Below are 19,046 nucleotides of genomic sequence, written 5' to 3'. Positions count from 1 at the left end.
CCTGTATATGTGAGTGTGTGTGTATATATATATATAAAACTGCACTTCATGTATAATAAAAACAGAATAAATCTATTACCATTTTAAGAAATTATAAAAAAGAAATGTTCTTGATTTGCGTTTTCAACAAGCTCATCAATAACTAACCAAAGGTGCTGTTATTCCTGTTCCAGCAGCAACGAGGCCTTCCTCGTTTGAGTGTTTGTTTGGTTCATTCTGAAGCAGATTTTAAAAACTGACAAGTTTGTGACATTACTGCAGCTGGAGGATCAGGAGACACTCGTGCTATCACTCAGATTTCCCATCAGCCCACAAGTTTATTCTGATAAAAACTGAACACACAGCGCTAAGAGAGCAGAGGGAACAATATGAACATGAAAAGACCAAAGCGGCATCCATCAACTAAATCAGTTCATTATTCATATTAATCTGGACTGTCTCCGCTATCTATAATACTGCAGATCTTCATTCGGCCGATCGGTGTAGCTGTAGAAGAGCGGGAGGACGGTGAGAGAGGGTCTACAGGCGACTGCATAAATAACAGACAGAGACGATGAGAGAAGAGAGAGGTGCTGCAGTCCTCAGCGCTCGTTCATCACGATGGCTCCGGGGTCAGGGGTCACTGCTCCTCGTTCTTCACCTCCTCGTCCTGCGGCTCTTTCTCTGCCTCCTCGTCCGCCCGAGCGTTAGGCACCCACAGGCCCGAGTCAATGCAGCGCTTCATGTGCTGTTTGGCCTCCTGCAGAACACACACACGTGATCAGAGCAGCCTCGACACAACCTCCAGCTCGCGACACACACACACACACACACACACACACACACACACACACTGACCGTGGGGTCCATCCTGCTGATGGCCTCCTGCAGCATCTGAATGTCCTTCTCATCGAAGCACTTCTGCATCTCCTGCGGGATGAAGGAAGAGCGTTATCGGAGGTCACCCACACTGCACCTGACCGCTGCAGCACTGGTGTTTCCTCGGGTGCGTATTTATTCACAGAGAGCGTGATGATTATTGAATCCACTGATTACAACTGTTACACAGTGCTGTCTGCAGCTCTTCACCAGAGTGTGTGTGTGAGTGTGTGTGTGTGTGTGTGTGTGTGTGTGTGAGTGTGTGAGTGAGAGAGAGTGTGTGTGTGTGAGAGTGAGAGAGTGAGTGTGTGAGTGAGAGAGTGTGTGTGTGTGTGTGTGTGTGAGAGAGAGAGAGAGAGAGAGTGAGTGTGTGTGTGTGTGTGTGTGAGTGAGTGAGTGAGTGAGTGAGTGAGTGAGTGAGTGAGTGAGTGAGTGAGTGTGTGTGTGTGTGTGTGAGAGAGAGAGAGAGAGAGAGTGAGTGTGTGTGTGTGTGTGAGTGAGTGAGTGAGTGAGAGAGTGAGTGTGTGTGTGTGTGTGTGTGTGTGTGTGTGAGTGTGTGTGAGTGAGAGTGTGTGTGTGTGTGTGTGAGAGAGAGAGAGAGAGAGAGTGTGTGTGTGTGTGAGTGAGTGAGGAGTGAGTGAGTGAGTGAGTGAGTGAGTGAGTGAGTGAGAGTGAGTGAGTGAGTGAGTGAGTGAGTGAGTGTGTGTGTGTGTGAGAGAGAGTGAGTGAGTGTGTGTGTGTGTGTGAGTGTGTGTGTGAGAGTGAGAGTGTGTGTGTGTGTGTGTGTGTGTGTGTGTGAGAGAGAGAGAGTGAGTGAGTGAGTGTGTGTGTGTGTGTGTGTGAGTGTGTGAGTGAGTGAGAGAGTGTTCTCACTGCACTGTCTCTCTCTCTGTGAGTGTGTGTCTCACCAGAGGCAGCGTCTCGTACACCTCCACTGGATCCAGGCCGCCGGGCCCCAGACGCTTCTGCCGCTCCTCCTCCTCGTACTCCTTCATGGCCTTCTCAATGCGGATCTTGGCTCGTCCCCGCACTCGCTCCTTGAAGGACTCCAGCTCGTCAGTGAAGGCGTCCTGATACTGCTGGTCTGCGGTCTGAACACAGGAGGAAGATCTGCTCATCACATCTGACTCTTACAGAACCATGCCTCCATTGCTTAAGGAAGATTAAGGATAAGAGTCCAACACCGTGGTATAATGAGCACACCCGCGCCCTAAAGAGAGCAGCCCGGAAAATGGAGCGCAGCTGGAGGAAAACTAAATTAGAGGTATTTCGTTTAGCTTGGCAGGAAAGTACCCTATCCTACAGAAAAGAATTAAAAACTGCTAGATCTGATTACTTTTCATCTCTTCTAGAAGAAAACAAACATAACTCCCGGTATTTATTCAATACAGTAACTAAATTAACGAAAAATCAAGCATCAACAGGTGTCGGCATTTCCCAAGAGCATAGCAGTAATGACTTTATGAACTACTTCACTTCCAAGATCGATACTATCAGAGATAAAATTGTATCCCTGCAGCCGTCAGCTACAGTATCGCATCAGATAGCGCACAATAGACCCCCTGAGGAACAATTCCACTCATTCTCTACTGTAGGAGAGGAAGAATTGTATAAACTTGTTAAATCATCTAAACCAACAACATGTATGTTAGACCCGATTCCATCTAAACTACTAAAAGAGCTGCTTCCAGAAGTCATAGATCCTCTTTTGGCTATTATTAATTCATCATTGTCATTAGGATATGTCCCCAAAACCTTCAAATTGGCTGTTATTAAGCCTCTCATTAAAAACCACAACTTGACCCCAAAGATCTAGTTAATTACAGACCGATCTCAAATCTCCCTTTTCTGTCAAAGATACTAGAAAAGGTAGTATCCTCACAATTATATTCCTTCCTAGAGAAAATGATATCTGTGAGGAATTCCAGTCAGGATTTAGACCGTATCATAGTACTGAGACTGCTCTCATTAGAGTTACAAATGACCTGCTTCTATCATCTGATCGTGGTTGTATCTCTTTATTAGTTCTACTGGATCTTAGCGCCATGCTCGACACTATCGACCACAACATTCTTTTGAATAGACTACAAAACTTTGTTGGCATTAGTGGAAGTGCCTTAGCATGGTTCAAATCGTACTTATCTGACCGCCATCAGTTCGTAGCAGTGAATGAAGAGGTATCATATCGATCACAAGTGCAGTATGGAGTACCTCAAGGCTCAGTACTAGGGCCGTTACTTTTCACGCTCTATATGTTACCCTTGGGAGATATTATCAGGAGACATGGTGTTAGCTTTCACTGTTATGCTGATGATACTCAGCTCTATATTTCTTCGCGGCCCGGTGAAACACACCAAATTGAGAAACTAACGGAATGCATAGTCGATATAAAAAACTGGATGACGAGTAATTTTTACTGCTAAACTCTGAAAAACAGAGGTGTTAATTATCGGACCTAAAACCCCACATGTAATAACCTAGAACATTATCTAACACTTGATGGCTGCTCTGTCAATTCTTCTTCATCAGTCAGGAACCTAGATGTGCTGTTCGATAGCAATCTGTCATTTGACAGCCACCAGAGTTGCTACAGGATTTTTAAGCTCAAATTTAAGACTTTTTAAGACCTGCACAAATAAAATTAATGCCATATGAGCAGGGTAGGGCAATGTCTATGGTAAACTGTAAAATGAATGTAAAAAGCATGATTTACAGTTCAGATAGAAGTTTTCACAAAACAAAAAGTTTTATAAAATTATACACTTCACATTTCAGCCTTTAAAACAATTTAAACAGAGTCAAAAATATTAATTATTATATTAATTTAAACAATTATCAATAAATTATTATATTAATTAAATAACATTCAAACACATTTTACTGTTTAGATTTTTATAATGGATTATCTCCTTATCGAGATAATCCAGTTCACATTGACAGCTCTACGTGTTTGCTGGGTGAAAACATGGGTCGAGTTTTGCATTGGTCTGAACAAAAATAACCCAATGTTCCTGCAATACTGGAGGCTGCAGTTCTAGGACTGCATAGAACCCTATTTTTTGGGACAGCACCATCTATTCCAACAGAAGAGACCTGATTCAAACATCAAACAACAAACAGATACAAACAAACAGCACATCAGACGTGAAGCGCTGCGGCTAATTAACTTAAGTCTCGCACAGACAAGTCTTCTTTCCAAGAAAACTGAATTTTAAACCAGAATATAACCACAAGCTAGTGTTAGAGGCCTTTTTTGCTTTTTTTAATTGTATAATAAATAAAAAGAAAACAGAATACAAAAAGATTAGAAAAACTAGTGTGCAAGTCTATAAGGGACAAGTTTTTTTTTTTTAAAGAACAGAATTAGAATAGAGAGAGGTGTGATGTTCTTCATTCTCTCTTACATTCTTTTTGGCTCATTAAAAATTAATTGAATTTAATCAAATTAAAAGTTCTGGATTAATTGTAAAGGTTTGATAGGTTCTTTGATGGAAGACCTGACATAATACATACATAAAAAAATAAAACAAACAAACCAACAAAAAAAAAAAACTATAGGATCCTAGAGATCCGGTTCTGAAACTACAGCCTCCGGTAATGCAGGAATACCCTGCTCACAACAACAGCCCTATTGAACACATTCATTCTCTGCCAGCAGGGGGCGCTTTCGAACGGTTTCCCCGGTAACGGCGGAACACAAAGCAGCAGCACTGGACTCTGAAACGTGCAGCGCTCATATTTATTTATATCCTTTTGAAGTTTAATCGTCACATTAAGCTGTATCGCGATTCTGGTCTGTACCCAAATTTAAGACCTCTTGAAATCATAAATTGTACAAGAAAGTCTTAATTAAGACTTTTTATGACCTTAAATTTGATAAAGCAAATTTAAGACTCAAGGAAAACTGCATTTTTTTCATCTTTAAAGCATATCTAAATTGCGACCAATGCTCTCAACGTCAAATGCAGAAATGTTAATTCATGCGTTTATGACCTCAAGGTTAGACTATTGTAATGCTTTATTGGGTGGTTGTTCTGCACGCTTGATCAACAAACTACAGTTAGTCCAAAATGCAGCAGCTAGAGTCCTTACTAGAACCAGGAAATATGACCATATTAGCCCGGTTCTGTCAACACTGCACTGGCTCCCTATCAAGCATCGGATAGATTTTAAAATCTTGTTAATTACTTATTATCAGTGATGGGAATAACGGCGTTATAAATAAACGGCGCTACTAACGGCGTTATTGTTTTCAGTAACGAGTAATCAAACGAATTACTGTTTCCCCCGTTACAACTCCGTTACCGTTACTGACAATAAAATGTGGCGTTACTATATTATATTATTAGAATTACATTTTTCAGTTTATCTGAATGGATGTGCAGTGTAGCTGTATTTGACGTACCGTAAACTCTAGTGTGAAGCGCACGACTCGCCTCGCTTTCTCTCACAGACACGCACGCACAGACAGATACAGAGCGAGAGAGTCTTTCATAACATGCAGAAGTGACGCGCTACATGTAAACGATATTCTTTCTTGTTCCTCTGGAATTCTTCAGCTTTTAAGAACTGCCGGTTTCTCTGGTAGTGGGCGGAGCTAATGCGCAAGCGACAATCTCATTGGCTGGCGCTCACCTATTATCATCCCTGTTTTGATTTCAGCAAATCAATTCGAGCGAAAGAAGACAACGTGATTAATATTCATGAACCCAGCAGCTCATTAATCCTTAGTGTGTTTTATATTGATGACAAATATGCATTCATCTTTGGTTATTCTAATTACTAAAGTTCTATCATCATATAATATTAAATTATCATAATATTATATCATAATGCTTGACTGACTGATACTAAGTGTCAGTAGATAAATAGTGTAGATTAATGCACAACGTTTTATAATAATAATTTATTCTTTTTAGTGTCCATTTCATTAATTTAACATTTAATATTGGGGGCATCCAAAGTTATTTGACATTTAAACTTTTTTAAAAAGTAACGCAATAGTTACTTTCCCTGGTAATTAGTTACTTTTATAATGATGTAACTCAGTTACTAATTGTGAGAAGTAACTAGTAACTATATCTATTTACTTTTTTAAAGTAACGTGCCCAACACTGCTTATAAAGCCCTGAATGGTTTAGCTCCTCAGTACTTGAGCGAGCTCTTATCACATTATAGTCCTCCACGTCCGCTGCGTTCTCAAAACTCCGGCCGTTTGATAATACCTAGAATATCAAAATCGACTGCGGGCGGCAGATCCTTTTCCTATTTAGCACCCAAACTCTGGAACAGTCTACCTAACACTGTTCGGGAGGCAGACACACTCTGTCAGTTTAAATCTAGATTAAAGACCCATCTCTTTAGCCTGGCTTACACATAACACATTAATACGCTTCTATTATTCAAATCCGTTAAAGGATTGTTAGGCTGCATTAATTAGATCAACCGGAACCGGGAACACTCCCCATAACACACGATGTACTCGTTACATCGTAAGAAGCATCTACGCTAATATTAGTCGGTTTCTTTCCTAGTCTGAGATCACCGTAGCCACTCGATCCAGTCTGTATCCAGATCAGATGGTGGATCAGCACCTAGAGACGACCTCTACAGCCCTGAACATCAGCGGAGATCAGGACACCTAGATGACCCCAGAGACAGACCCCCAGTGAAGACCTCGTCTCCTGGACAGCCATCGGGACAAGACCACAGGAACCAGACGAGTCCTCTGCACAATCTGACTCTGCTGCAGTTGGAACTGAACTGTGGGTTTCGTCTGGTCAGAGGAGAACTGACCCCCGACTGAGCCTGGTTTCTCCCAAGGTTTTTTCTCCATTCTGTCACCGATGGAGGTTTGGTTCCTCTGACTTGCTCAGTTGGGACACTTCATTTCCAGTGATATCGTCTACATGACTGCACAGATACTATTAGAACTGATCTGAGCTGGACGATGACATCATTTAATTCAATAATGAAATGCTTTTAACTGTAATTGAGTGTTTAATCTTGTCATTTTACACTATTTTCGTATTTAATACTGTAAAGCTGCTTTGACAATCTGTATTGTTAAAAGCACTATATAAATAAAGATGACTTGACTTACACTGCTGATGAATCTGTAAGCACACACACACACACACACACCTTGATTTTGGCGAAGAACTGGCGGAAGCAGCCGCGTGGATCCACCTTCAGACTCTTGGCGAGCTCCAGGATGAACTGCATGACGATGGTCTGATGGGCCACCTGCTCCATGAGCGCGTGTTTCTGACACACACACACACACACACGGGTCAATCACAGGTAACTTAAGTCTCGTGTAATCGCTCAATCAGTGTTTCAGCCGCGCAAAGACGTCAATATAACGGCTTGTAAACAATGTCACGTAACGTCACATTTACCTCAGAAGAAAAACATTCGGTGACCATAAACTCATTAGACAGAAAAATAAACTGTAGAGAGGGGCATTTTGCTAAATATATGCATCATATTACGTTCATTATCATTTTTGCTGTTCTTCAATGTTTAATTTATATTTTTTATGACAGCCACCATTTAAATGTTTATATATATATATATATATATATATATATATATATATATATATATATATATATATATATATATATATATATTTAAAAAACGTATTGAGGTAGAAATATTATTATGCAATTGTAACTTTTATTATAAAAGCTTCATTAAGTGTAATTTAAGCAGTTGTATAGCCTAAAAAAATCAGTCAGTTTTAACCTTCAGTATTATAGTAATGTATTGGCTCTCGTGTGTATTTTACAGCATTAGTTATGATATTATTAAAAAAAAATTCGATATTGAATCGCAAGCTTGTGAATGAGAACCAAATTGAATCATGATTTGTGTCAAAACCAGGCCTAACACACACACACACACACACAGAGTTACCTCCTCCACCTCCAGATCAATGCACATGATGACCAGATAGTTGGCCGTTTCCTCACAGACCAGGTGAGGATTGTCAGACAGGTACTTCTGAGAGTCGTCCCAGCGTCGCAGCATCCCTGCACACACACACACACACACACACACACGTCATGAGGTCAGTCCTGAGACGCTGCAGTGTGAGGGTGGTCCAAACACTGGTTCATTCTTCCTGATATCAGCTGTGTTATTAACTCATTCTTCAGTGCTGGCTCCTGTATTTGTGAAGAGTGTTAAAGTGTGTTTCTGCAGCACTGATCATTGTAGCCAATCACAGACATGAACACAACAGCCAATCAGAGGCGTTCAGTCAGAATCCGCTCAATACAGTTTGTTCAGCGTGAGCTCTGCACACCACCAATCGCTTCTCTATGATCAGCAAAGATGCTGTAAAGAAGAGAGTGATTGTGCAGTAGCCGGATTTTCTGATTGTAGCAGGAGTTTAGCTGGATTCAGACCGGAGGAGCTACAGCTCACCGAAGTGTTTGATCTGCTTCTCGTGCTTCTCCACGAAGCTTTTGTGTTTCTCCTCCTTCTCCTCCTCCGTCTCCTCCTTCTCCGGCTTGACGTTGACGACACTCTGAAACAGAAGCAGAGCGTCAGTGGCGTGTCTGGGAGCACTAGCGAGTCTCGCGGCACTAGCGTACCTTGCTGAAGCCCTCCTTGCTGAGCGTGTCCACGTTCCAGGGCATCTTCTTCTCCTCCCGCCGGTGCTCCTCCATCTTCTTCTCACAGGAGCGCTCCTCCCTCCTCAGCTGCTTCTCCTCCTCCTGGGCTGAGGTCAGCTGGGCTCTGGTCTCAGGGGTGGAGGCTGAGCTGAGGTCCTGCACTCGCCGCTGCGCCTCCGCCAGCCTCCTGCGGCTCTCCGCCAGACCCTTCTCCAGCTCCTCGCCCTTCTGCAGGAACACCTCCATGCGCTCCACCCGCGCCTCGGGGAGAAACACACACACACACACACGTCATTAACACACTCACACACATACACGTCAGTAACACTCTCTCACACACACACACACACACACACACACACACACACAGACAGACAGACACGTCAGTAACACTCACACACACACACGTCAGTAACACACACACACACACAGTAACACACACACACACACACGCTCATGCTCACACACACGTCAATAACACACTCACACACACAAGACATGTCAGTAACACTCACACACGTCAGTAACACTCACACACACACACACACACGTCAGTAACACACACACACACACACACACACACACACACACACATGCTCATGCTCACACGTCAATAACACACACACACACAAGACATGTCAGTAACACTCACACACGTCAGTAACACACTCACACACATGCTCATGCTCGCTCACACACACACACACACGTCAATAACACACTCACACACACACACAGACACGACAGTAACACTAACACACACACACGTCAGTAACACTCACACACATGCTCATGCTCGCTCGCACACACACACACACACACACGTCAATAACACACTCACACAGACACGTCAATAACACACTCACACAGACACGTCAGTAACACTAACACACACAGACACGTCAGTAACACTAACACACACACACGTCAGTAACACTAACACACACACACACACACGTCAGTAACACTAACACACACACACACACGTCAGTAACACTAACACACACACACTCACGTCAGTAACACTCACACACACACGTCAGTAATACACACACACACACACGCTAGTAACACACACACGTCAGTAACACTCACACGTCAGTAATACACACACACACGCTAGTAACACACACACACACGTCAGTAACACTACACACACACACACACACACACGTCTAGTAACACACACACACACACACACACACACACACACGCTAGTAACACACACACACACACGTCAGTAACACTAACACACACACACGTCAGTAACACTAACACACACACACACGTCAGTAACACTAACACACACACGTCAGTAACACTAACACACACGTCAGTAACACTAACACACACACACGCTAGTAATACTAACACATACACACACACACACGTCAGTAACACTAACACACACACACACGCTAGTAACACACACACACCGTCAGTAACACACACACACGTCAGTACACACACACACACACACACACACACACACGCGTCAGTAATACTAACACATACACACATCAGTAACACACACACACACACACACACACACAGACACGTCAGTAATACTAACACATACACATCAGTAACACACACACACACACACACACATCAGTAACACACACACACACACACACACACGTCAGTAACACTCACACACACACACACACACACACACGTCAGTAACACACACACACACGTCAGTAACACACACACACACACACACACACACGTAGTAACACACACACACACACACACACACACACACGCTAGTAACACACACACACACGTCAGTAACACTAACACACACACACGCTCAGTAACACTAACACACACACACACACGTCAGTAACACTAACACACACACGCTAGTAATACTAACACACACACGCTAGTAACACTAACACACACACACACGCTAGTAACACTAACACACACACACACGCTAGTAACACTAACACACACACACACACACGCTAGTAACACTAACACACACACGTCAGTAACACACACACACACGTCTAGTAACACACACACACACACACACACACACACACAGACACGCTAGTAATACTAACACATACACATCAGTAACACACACACACACACACACACACAGACACGCTAGTAATACTAACACATACACATCAGTAACACACACACACACACACACACACACACGTCTAGTAACACTCACACACACACACACACACACACACACGTCAGTAACACACACACACACGTCAGTAACACACACACACACACAACACACACACACGTAGTAACACTAACACACACAGACACGTCAGTAATACTAACACACACACACACGTCAGTAACACTCACACACACACACACACACACACACACACGTCTAGTAACACACACACACACACGTCAGTAACACACACACACACACACACGTCAGTAACACACACACACACACACACACGTCAGTAACACACACACACACACACACACAGACACGTCAGTAACACTCACACGTCAGTAATACTAACACATACACACACACACACACACACACACACACACACACGTCAGTAACACTCACACACACACACACACACACACACACACACACGTCTAGTAACACACACACACGCTAGTAACACACACACACGCTAGTAACACACACACACACACACACGTCAGTAACACACACACACGTCAGTAACACACACACACACGTCAGTAACACACACACACACGTCAGTAACACACACACACACACACGTCAGTAACACACACACACACACACACGTAACACACACACACACACGTCAGTAACACACACACACACACAGTAACACACACACACACACACACACACACACACACACACACACACACACACTCTAACATAAAACATTAGCTTTACTGTTATGTTGATTTTGCTAATAACTTCCACTCTGTTCTTATCAAATTTGTGTTTGAAATTAATTTATTTCAAATATTGGAAGTTCGAGAACTATTGAGGAAAATCATAGAGCCCAGTCTTCAGTAGGGCTGGGTATCGAGCTCGATACTTTTTAGGCACCGACCAAATTGCCTCGATACCATCGAGTATCGAAAAACATCTTGTCGTTCGGTACCAAATTTCGATACCTAAAGGGTTAATCTCCTCAGCGTCAGTGAGCCAATAAGCCTGCAGCACTAGATGTGTTCGACCAGAAGCGGCGCAGCGCAGATCGATCGGTGTTTGACCTCCGCGAGAGCGTCTCGAGAGCGCGCGGGTTACACACAGCCTGAAGCGTCTGCCGTCTCACTAAACCAGGACATGAACACATGAACACCTCCAGAACTGCTCTGAGAGTCACTTCATTAGCATTTCACCGTTTGATTTGAGTAAAACTAGCGTAATTATCATATACACACAGAACTGTAAAGATATTCACGGCAACCTGTCAAAATAAAAGTTCGGTTTAACTTGGAAGACACTGCGGCAGAAATATATTACTATTGTTCAGCAGAATGTACATACTGCTACTACTAGCCTACTATTAAAATTGTTAAAACTTTATTTTTTTAGTAATGATCACACAACATTTCTTCCATGTTTTAATTTTAATAGTAAACCCCCTTTGTTTGCCAAAATGAATAAATAAACTTTGATTTTCAATCATTTAAAGATAAATGAAATTAATGTTTTATGCCTTCATTTGAAAACTAGATACAGAACAGAATTTCTCAGGAAAAATAAAACATTTCACAAGCCTATTTTAAGAATACATTTGAATAAACAAAGTTGTTTTATGCATTCAAATAATTAGACATACTACACCAGAATTTAATAACAATAAAACATATGGTGAAAGAAAATAAAACACCCACTTATGAAAGTGGATAAAGATTTTCAATTTCTTGAAGTCTTTAACAACCTAGAATAAAAAAACTATGCGTTTTAAAATGAGCACACACTAGTGTAAACATAGCCCAACAGATGTGTGAACTGATAACTATTTGAACTTTATTAATTATTTGCACTGATTTATTGTGTTGGATATATTTAGTTCCTTTGTGCAGTGGCTCAGGAGATGAGGCTTGGAGTCTGTATAAATGTCAACAAGCTGAAAAAATGTTTTTTGAGATAATGCAATCTTGTTAAAACTGATTTCATAAAATTGGTATCGAAAAAAGTATCGTTCAGGAACTGGTATCGAACTCAAGGTATCGGTATCGAAAATCTTTGAACGATACCCAGCCCTAATTTTAAGTTAATCATGGTGAAGTTGGACATTCTGGCGGTCATTGTAAGAATGATAAATGCATGTTGATGTCACATAATAATATGTTTTGTATAAAATATGCCTATTTTCTGATGTTTTTTTTAGCATTATCAGCTGTATAGACATTTCATGATGGTAAGTTTAATTTGTTCAATTGTAGCATTGTTTTTAAACTTGTAGTCAAGCTATAACGTAGGCCTATTTGATATTTATCATGTATGACTAAAGTCACGCAGGGATTCAAAACAAACTCAGCAAAACGGTTTTTCCCCTTTCTGGTAGCCTACTATTTCATAGGTCTCTTTAGGCCCATTTTTAACAAAATAAAAATAACTGCTTCATTTATTTAGAAGCAGGGGTAATTTAAATCTCATTTTTGTATTTAAATTTTTATAATTTTTATTTTATCAATCAAAATACAATGCCCACAATATAATGTTCAGTGTTGGGCTGCTGAAGCTCTGATCGCCTGCATGTTGAGGGGCGAGCTGAGATAGTAGGCCACTATAACGTCTTCATCCGTTTGCAACAAAACTTTATAGTTTTGAATTTACAGTGCTATATCTCAGCTTAAGCATGATATAGCTGTATACACGGTTTTAAAAATCTGTAAAAATAGCACACTGTGTGTGAATTCACACGCTGTATGAATAGGCTGTGAAGGAATTTACGTATTCTAATTATAACAGTCATGTTTGTGGTTTTTCATCATTATACAGTCTGTTTAAATAAATATTCAGAAACACATGCAGTGCTACTATTTGTCGTTTTTCTGTTTAACTTTTATTAAACTGCAGATCAAAATAGAATAGTCTTATACCCTAAATAAGGATAAATGATCTTGATCTTGCACGTTGCATTACAGCAGCCAGCGCCGAACAACAGGCAATAAAATATAGACTGAGGTTACAAAAGTGATTCAGTCAAGATCAGTGAGGGACCTTCAACTGAAAGCCGAACTCAGAAATAACATGAATCCACCAGACAGGCAAAAATATAAAGTAATAGTAGATCAGTAAATAAATAAATGTATTTTATTTATTATAAAATCAATTTTAAGAGACTTAAATGACATCTCACGACAGATTCAGGGAAACCCATGGCTCTTGTCCTCTTAGACTCAAGTGCTGCATTTGACTTAGTCGACCACAACAGTCTTCTGTCACGCCTGGAGTCTTGTGTAGGACCTCGTGGTATGGTTTTACAGTGGTTTCACTCGTATTTGTCAAATAGGTGTTTTACTGTTCAAATAGGGCAGTGTGTTTCTACTGACATTCCTCTTGGTTGTGGTGTTCCGCAAGGTTCGATCCTTGGGCCGGTGTTGTTTTCAATATATTTGCTCCCCTTGGCCTCCATTTTGAAAAAATATGGTGTCTCCTTTCATCTATATGCTGATGATACCAGCTTTATCTTCCCCTCCAGCGTAATAATAAGTATTCACTTCAGCCATTGTTAGATTGCCTAAACGAGCTTAAGCTATGGCTTTCAAGCTATTTCTTACACCTGAACGAAAACCAGTCAGAAATTGTTTTGTTTGGTCCTGGGGAAAATGTTGCTTCCAATTTTGATCTCGGCTTCCTCACTCCATATAATACACAGGAACTTGGGCATTTTATTTGACTCCAGTTTAAAGTTTGATAAACAGATTTCATCTGTACTTAAGTCATGTTTTTATCAACTTCGCCGCCTTAGTAAAGTTAAGCCCTTCCTATCTAGAAAAAAATCTTGAAACCGCTATTCATGCCTTTTTTATTATTGTAACTCTGGTATTTCTCAGCCTTTAATTTCTCGTCTTCAGTTAGTTCAGAATGCAGCCGCTAGACTGCTTGAAGGGAAGCGAAAATATGAACATATTACTCCTATTTTAATCTCCCTACACTGGCTGCCTGTCAAGTATAGGATTGATTTTAAAATCTTATTATTTGTTTACAAAGCCTTCAATAACCTGGCTCCTCAATACTTAACTGATTTGCTGCTTCCGTATACCCCGTCTAGAACTTGAGATCGTGAGACCTTGGCCTACTCATAGTTCCCAGAGTTAACCTTAACGATCGCGGTGATCGTGCCCTCGCTACTGCGGGACCGAAGCTTTGGAATAGCCTTCCTCCCTTTATCAGACGTGCCCCATCTATTAGTATTTATAATCTTATCTAAAGACAGAATCTTTCACCCTGGCTTATAACACTCCTTAGTATGTTTCCTGTTTTTTTCTTCTTCTCTGTACTGTATTTTATTTGTCTGTTGATTTCCTTGTTAGTCTTATTTTATTTGTGTTTTATTCTTTGTAAAGCACTTTGGTCGACCTGGAGCAGTGGCCCAGTGACACTGGGATCTTTCCTGACCGATGCAGGACTGTGCACACATCAGTGCCGTTTACGATGCATCCAGTCAGCGTCGAAAATAAATACCATCGTGTTGGACTCGGGTCGAATGTCATCAGGGGCCGGTTGCATAAACTGTTTAGACTAGTCTTAAAAAGTTAGTCATCTAATTTTTTTTCTTCAAGGCTGGTCGTAACTTTTTAAATTAAGTTATGAAAAGGAAGATTGGTCTTATATGTATTGGAAAAATAAGCCTGAATACCCCTTGGCAACTGCTTGTTGGTCAAACTAGTTCTTAAGACACAGTCTTAACATGGTGGCTGAGTTTATGCAACTGACCCCAGGTCTTTCTTTTAAAAATATAATTTGTGCACGCTGGGTTCGGGTAAGAAGTGATCCGGGTCGATTCGTTGCGGATTTTAGGACCGGAGAAGACGTCTAGACTCTAGTGTAAGAGAGAGCTGGTCATTCACCCTCCACACCGACAATAATCCCTGACTCGAACCCACGACCCTCGGGTTACAAGCACACACACACACACACACACACACACACACACACACACACACAAAACTGTTTGTAACAAATTGTGTGTGTGTGTGAGTATTACCTGGTGTCTCCAGCGGAACAGGCTCGGTGTGTGTATGTTTGTTATGTGTGTGTGTGTGTGTGTGTGTGTGTGTGTGTGTGTGTGCGTGTGGTGAATGAGTGTGTGTGTGTTTTTGTGAAAAGTCAGGACATAGATGTGTATAATGACGAGGGTATGGCAGGTATTACAAGGTGAAGGTGACATCTCAGGACATTGACCCATGTCCCCACTTTTCAAAACGCTTATAAATCACACAGAATGAGGTTTTTTTGGGGAAAGTTGAAATGCACAGTCTCCTGTAAGGGGTAGGTTTAGGTGTAGGGTTGGTGTGTGTGTGTGTGTGTGTGTGTGTAAGGGGTAGGTTTAGGTGTAGGTTGGTGTGTGTGTGTGTGTGTGTGTGTGTGTGTGTGTAAGGGGTAGGTTTAGGTGTAGGTTGGTGTGTGTGTGTGTGTGTCTGTAAGGGGTAGGTTTAGTGTAGGGTTGGTGTGTGTGTGTGTGTGTGTGTGTGTAAGGGGTAGGTTTAGGTGTAGGGTTGGTGTGTGTGTGTGTGTGTGTCTGTAAGGGGTAGGTTTAGGTGTAGGGTTGGTGTGTGTGTGTGTGTGTGTGTGTGTGTGTGTGTGTGTGTGTGTGTGTCTGTAAGGGGTAGGTTTAGGTGTAGGTTGGTGTGTGTGTGTGTGTGTGTGTGTGTGTAAGGGGTAGGTTTAGGTGTAGGGTTGGTGTGTGTGTGTGTGTGTGTCTGTAAGGGGTAGGTTTAGGTGTAGGGTTGGTGTAGGACAATAGCACATACAGTAAGTACAGTATAAAAACCATTACGCCTATGGAGAGTCCCCACTTTTCACAAAACAAACGTGAGTGTGTGTGTGTGTGTGTGTGTGTGTGTGTGTGTGTGTAAGTGTGTGTGTAAGTGTGTGTGTGTCTGTAAGGGGTAGGTTTAGGTGTAGGGTTGGTGTGGGACAATAGCACATACAGTAAGTACAGTATAAAAACCATTACGCCTATGGAGAGTCCCCACTTTTCACAAAACGAACATGTGTGTGTGTGTGTGTGTGTGTGTGTGTGTATATATGTGTGTGTGTGTGTGTGTGTGTGTGTGTGTGTGTAAGGGGTAGGTTTAGGTGTAGGTTGGTGTGTGTGTGTGTGTGTCTGTAAGGGGTAGGTTTAGTGTAGGGTTGGTGTGTGTGTGTGTGTGTGTGTGTGTAAGGGGTAGGTTTAGGTGTAGGGTTGGTGTGTGTGTGTGTGTGTGTCTGTAAGGGGTAGGTTTAGGTGTAGGGTTGGTGTGTGTGTGTGTGTGTGTGTGTGTGTGTGTGTGTGTGTGTGTGTGTCTGTAAGGGGTAGGTTTAGGTGTAGGTTGGTGTGTGTGTGTGTGTGTGTGTGTGTGTAAGGGGTAGGTTTAGGTGTAGGGTTGGTGTGTGTGTGTGTGTGTGTCTGTAAGGGGTAGGTTTAGGTGTAGGGTTGGTGTAGGACAATAGCACATACAGTAAGTACAGTATAAAAACCATTACGCCTATGGAGAGTCCCCACTTTTCACAAAAACAAACGTGAGTGTGTGTGTGTGTGTGTGTGTGTGTGTGTGTGTAAGTGTGTGTGTAAGTGTGTGTGTGTCTGTAAGGGGTAGGTTTAGGTGTAGGGTTGGTGTGGGACAATAGCACATACAGTAAGTACAGTATAAAAACCATTACGCCTATGGAGAGTCCCCACTTTTCACAAAAACGAACATGTGTGTGTGTGTGTGTGTGTGTGTGTGTGTATATATGTGTGTGTGTGTATGTATGTGTGTGTGTGTGTCTGTAAGGGGTAGGTTTAGGTGTAGGGTTGGTGTGTGTGTGTGTGTGTGTGTCTGTAAGGGGTAGGTTTAGGTGTAGGGTTGGTGTAGGACAATAGCACATACAGTAAGTACAGTATAAGAACCATTACGCCTATGGAGAGTCCCCACTTTTCACAAAAACGAACATGTGTGTGTGTGTGTGTGTGTTATAAGTGTGTGTGTGAGAGAGAGAGTGTGTGTGTGAGTGTGTGTGTGTGTTACCTGGTGTCTCCAGCGGAACAGGCTCGGTGTGTGTGTGTGTGTGTGTGTGTGTTATAAGTGTGTGTGTGTGTGTGAGAGAGAGAGTGTGTGAGTGTGTGTGTGTGTGTGTTACCTGGTGTCTCCAGCGGAACAGGCTCAGTGTGTGTGTGTGTGTGTGTGTGTGTGTGTGTGTGTGTGTGTGTGTGTGTGTGTGTTACCTGGTGTCTCCAGCGGAACAGGCTCAGTGTGTGTGTGTGTGTGTGTGTGTGTGTGTGTGTGTGTGTGTGTGTGTTACCTGGTGTCTCCAGCGGAACAGGCTCAGTGTGTGTGTGTGTGTGTGTGTGTGTGTGTGTGTGTTACCTGGTGTCTCCAGCGGAACAGGCTCGGTGTGTCGATGTTTGGGTGAGTATCATCTTCATCATCAGAAACCTCGATATGATCCCACACACTGTAATCGATGGTCGTCATGACGGTCACTTACGCGTCTGCTCCGTTATAAAGCCGCGTGCAATCGCTGTTATTACTATTATTATTACTACAAGAGTTCTTATTGTTATACTCCTGTGTGTTTGTGTGTCTCGCGCACCGCCGCTCTTTCTGGAACTCTCCTTCACTTCCGCCCACAGTGACGTCATCGCCGAGCGCCGCGAACCAGCGGACGTCACTGTCTGGAGACGAACTCAACGCCTGTCCTGCTATTATTATTATTATTATTATTGTTATTATTATTATTATTTACCACCCTAAGCCACTGAATGGCGGAATGGCGTTTGTCTTTGACCTGTTCAGATACAGATATTCAGTTTTAAAATCTGCTCTGGTTCTGCATCTGACCCAAACTCACCAGTTACTCTTACTGTTAGATAACAAAATTTGTCTAAAAAGGTTTTTATTTAATGAAAATTTTGCCTTATTAAACTATTATTTATAAGTTCCCTGCTGAAAAAAAACAAAACAAAACTAAAACACAACAGAACATGTACTGGTTTTAATGGGAGTTGTATTGGTTTTAATGGAAACTATAATGGTGTCTGCTGGTATGTGATGGATTCTATTGCTGGGATGTTAAATATTATTGGAAAAATGCCCAAAACACACTACAAAAAGGAATATTGTATTGGTTTTACTGGAAAAGCTAATGGTTTATAATGGTATTTTAATGGAAACCATTGGCATTTCGGTGACGGTTTCTATTGTTTTTGTTTTTTTTAGCAGGGTTTTTTTTTTATTTTTTTTTATTCTTTATTTATAAGCTCCTGGGACCTGAAATGGAGGAGTTTTGGTCAGTACTGCTGATGAGTCAGTATTTAGCTGCATGTGTGTTTGTGCTGGTTTAGGCCTGTCCTGGATAAATAACGATGAGAATCAAAACAGCAGTCGGTGGCAGCAAGTCCCTGTTTT

The 19,046-nt window shown here is 41.9% G+C and overlaps 1 protein-coding gene across 2 annotated transcripts; it reads right to left on the bottom strand.

The window, feature by feature from the left end:
- Positions 1-315: 315 nt before the first annotated feature.
- On the bottom strand, positions 316-18,291 carry cdc37 (cell division cycle 37 homolog (S. cerevisiae)). 2 transcript variants are annotated; one of them, XM_058759513.1, is made up of 8 exons: positions 15,662-15,744; positions 8,463-8,744; positions 8,293-8,395; positions 7,780-7,895; positions 7,003-7,125; positions 1,767-1,949; positions 838-909; positions 316-739 (listed from the first exon to the last, which is right to left on the bottom strand). In XM_058759513.1, the coding sequence occupies exons 2-8, from the start codon at positions 8,727-8,729 to the stop codon at positions 620-622; spliced, it is 984 nt and encodes a 327-aa protein (XP_058615496.1). In that variant the 5' UTR covers positions 8,730-8,744; positions 15,662-15,744; the 3' UTR covers positions 316-619. The 2 variants fall into 2 exon arrangements, with proteins under 2 accessions (XP_058615496.1, XP_058615573.1); XM_058759590.1 differs by lacking the exon at positions 15,662-15,744 and adding an exon at positions 18,006-18,291 and having other exon boundaries at positions 318-739.
- Between the last annotated feature and the right edge of the window lie 755 nt (positions 18,292-19,046).

Source organism: Onychostoma macrolepis, chromosome 01 (assembly GCF_012432095.1).
Source record: "Onychostoma macrolepis isolate SWU-2019 chromosome 01, ASM1243209v1, whole genome shotgun sequence".
Lineage (NCBI taxonomy): Eukaryota > Metazoa > Chordata > Actinopteri > Cypriniformes > Cyprinidae > Onychostoma > Onychostoma macrolepis.
This window is presented reverse-complemented; position numbering and strand designations above follow the sequence as displayed.

Bases quoted from the DNA above. Each gene is read 5' to 3' on its own strand.
- cdc37 (XM_058759590.1), bottom strand. From the start codon at position 18,113: ATGACGACCATCGATTACAGTGTGTGGGATCATATCGAGGTTTCTGAT. The intron at 7,126-7,779 runs GTAACTCTGTGT...TGTGTGTGTCAG, and splicing joins TTGATCTGGAGGTGGAGGAG to AAACACGCGCTCATGGAGCA. The intron at 910-1,766 runs GTGAGACACACA...TTCATCCCGCAG, and splicing joins TGTACGAGACGCTGCCTCTG to GAGATGCAGAAGTGCTTCGA.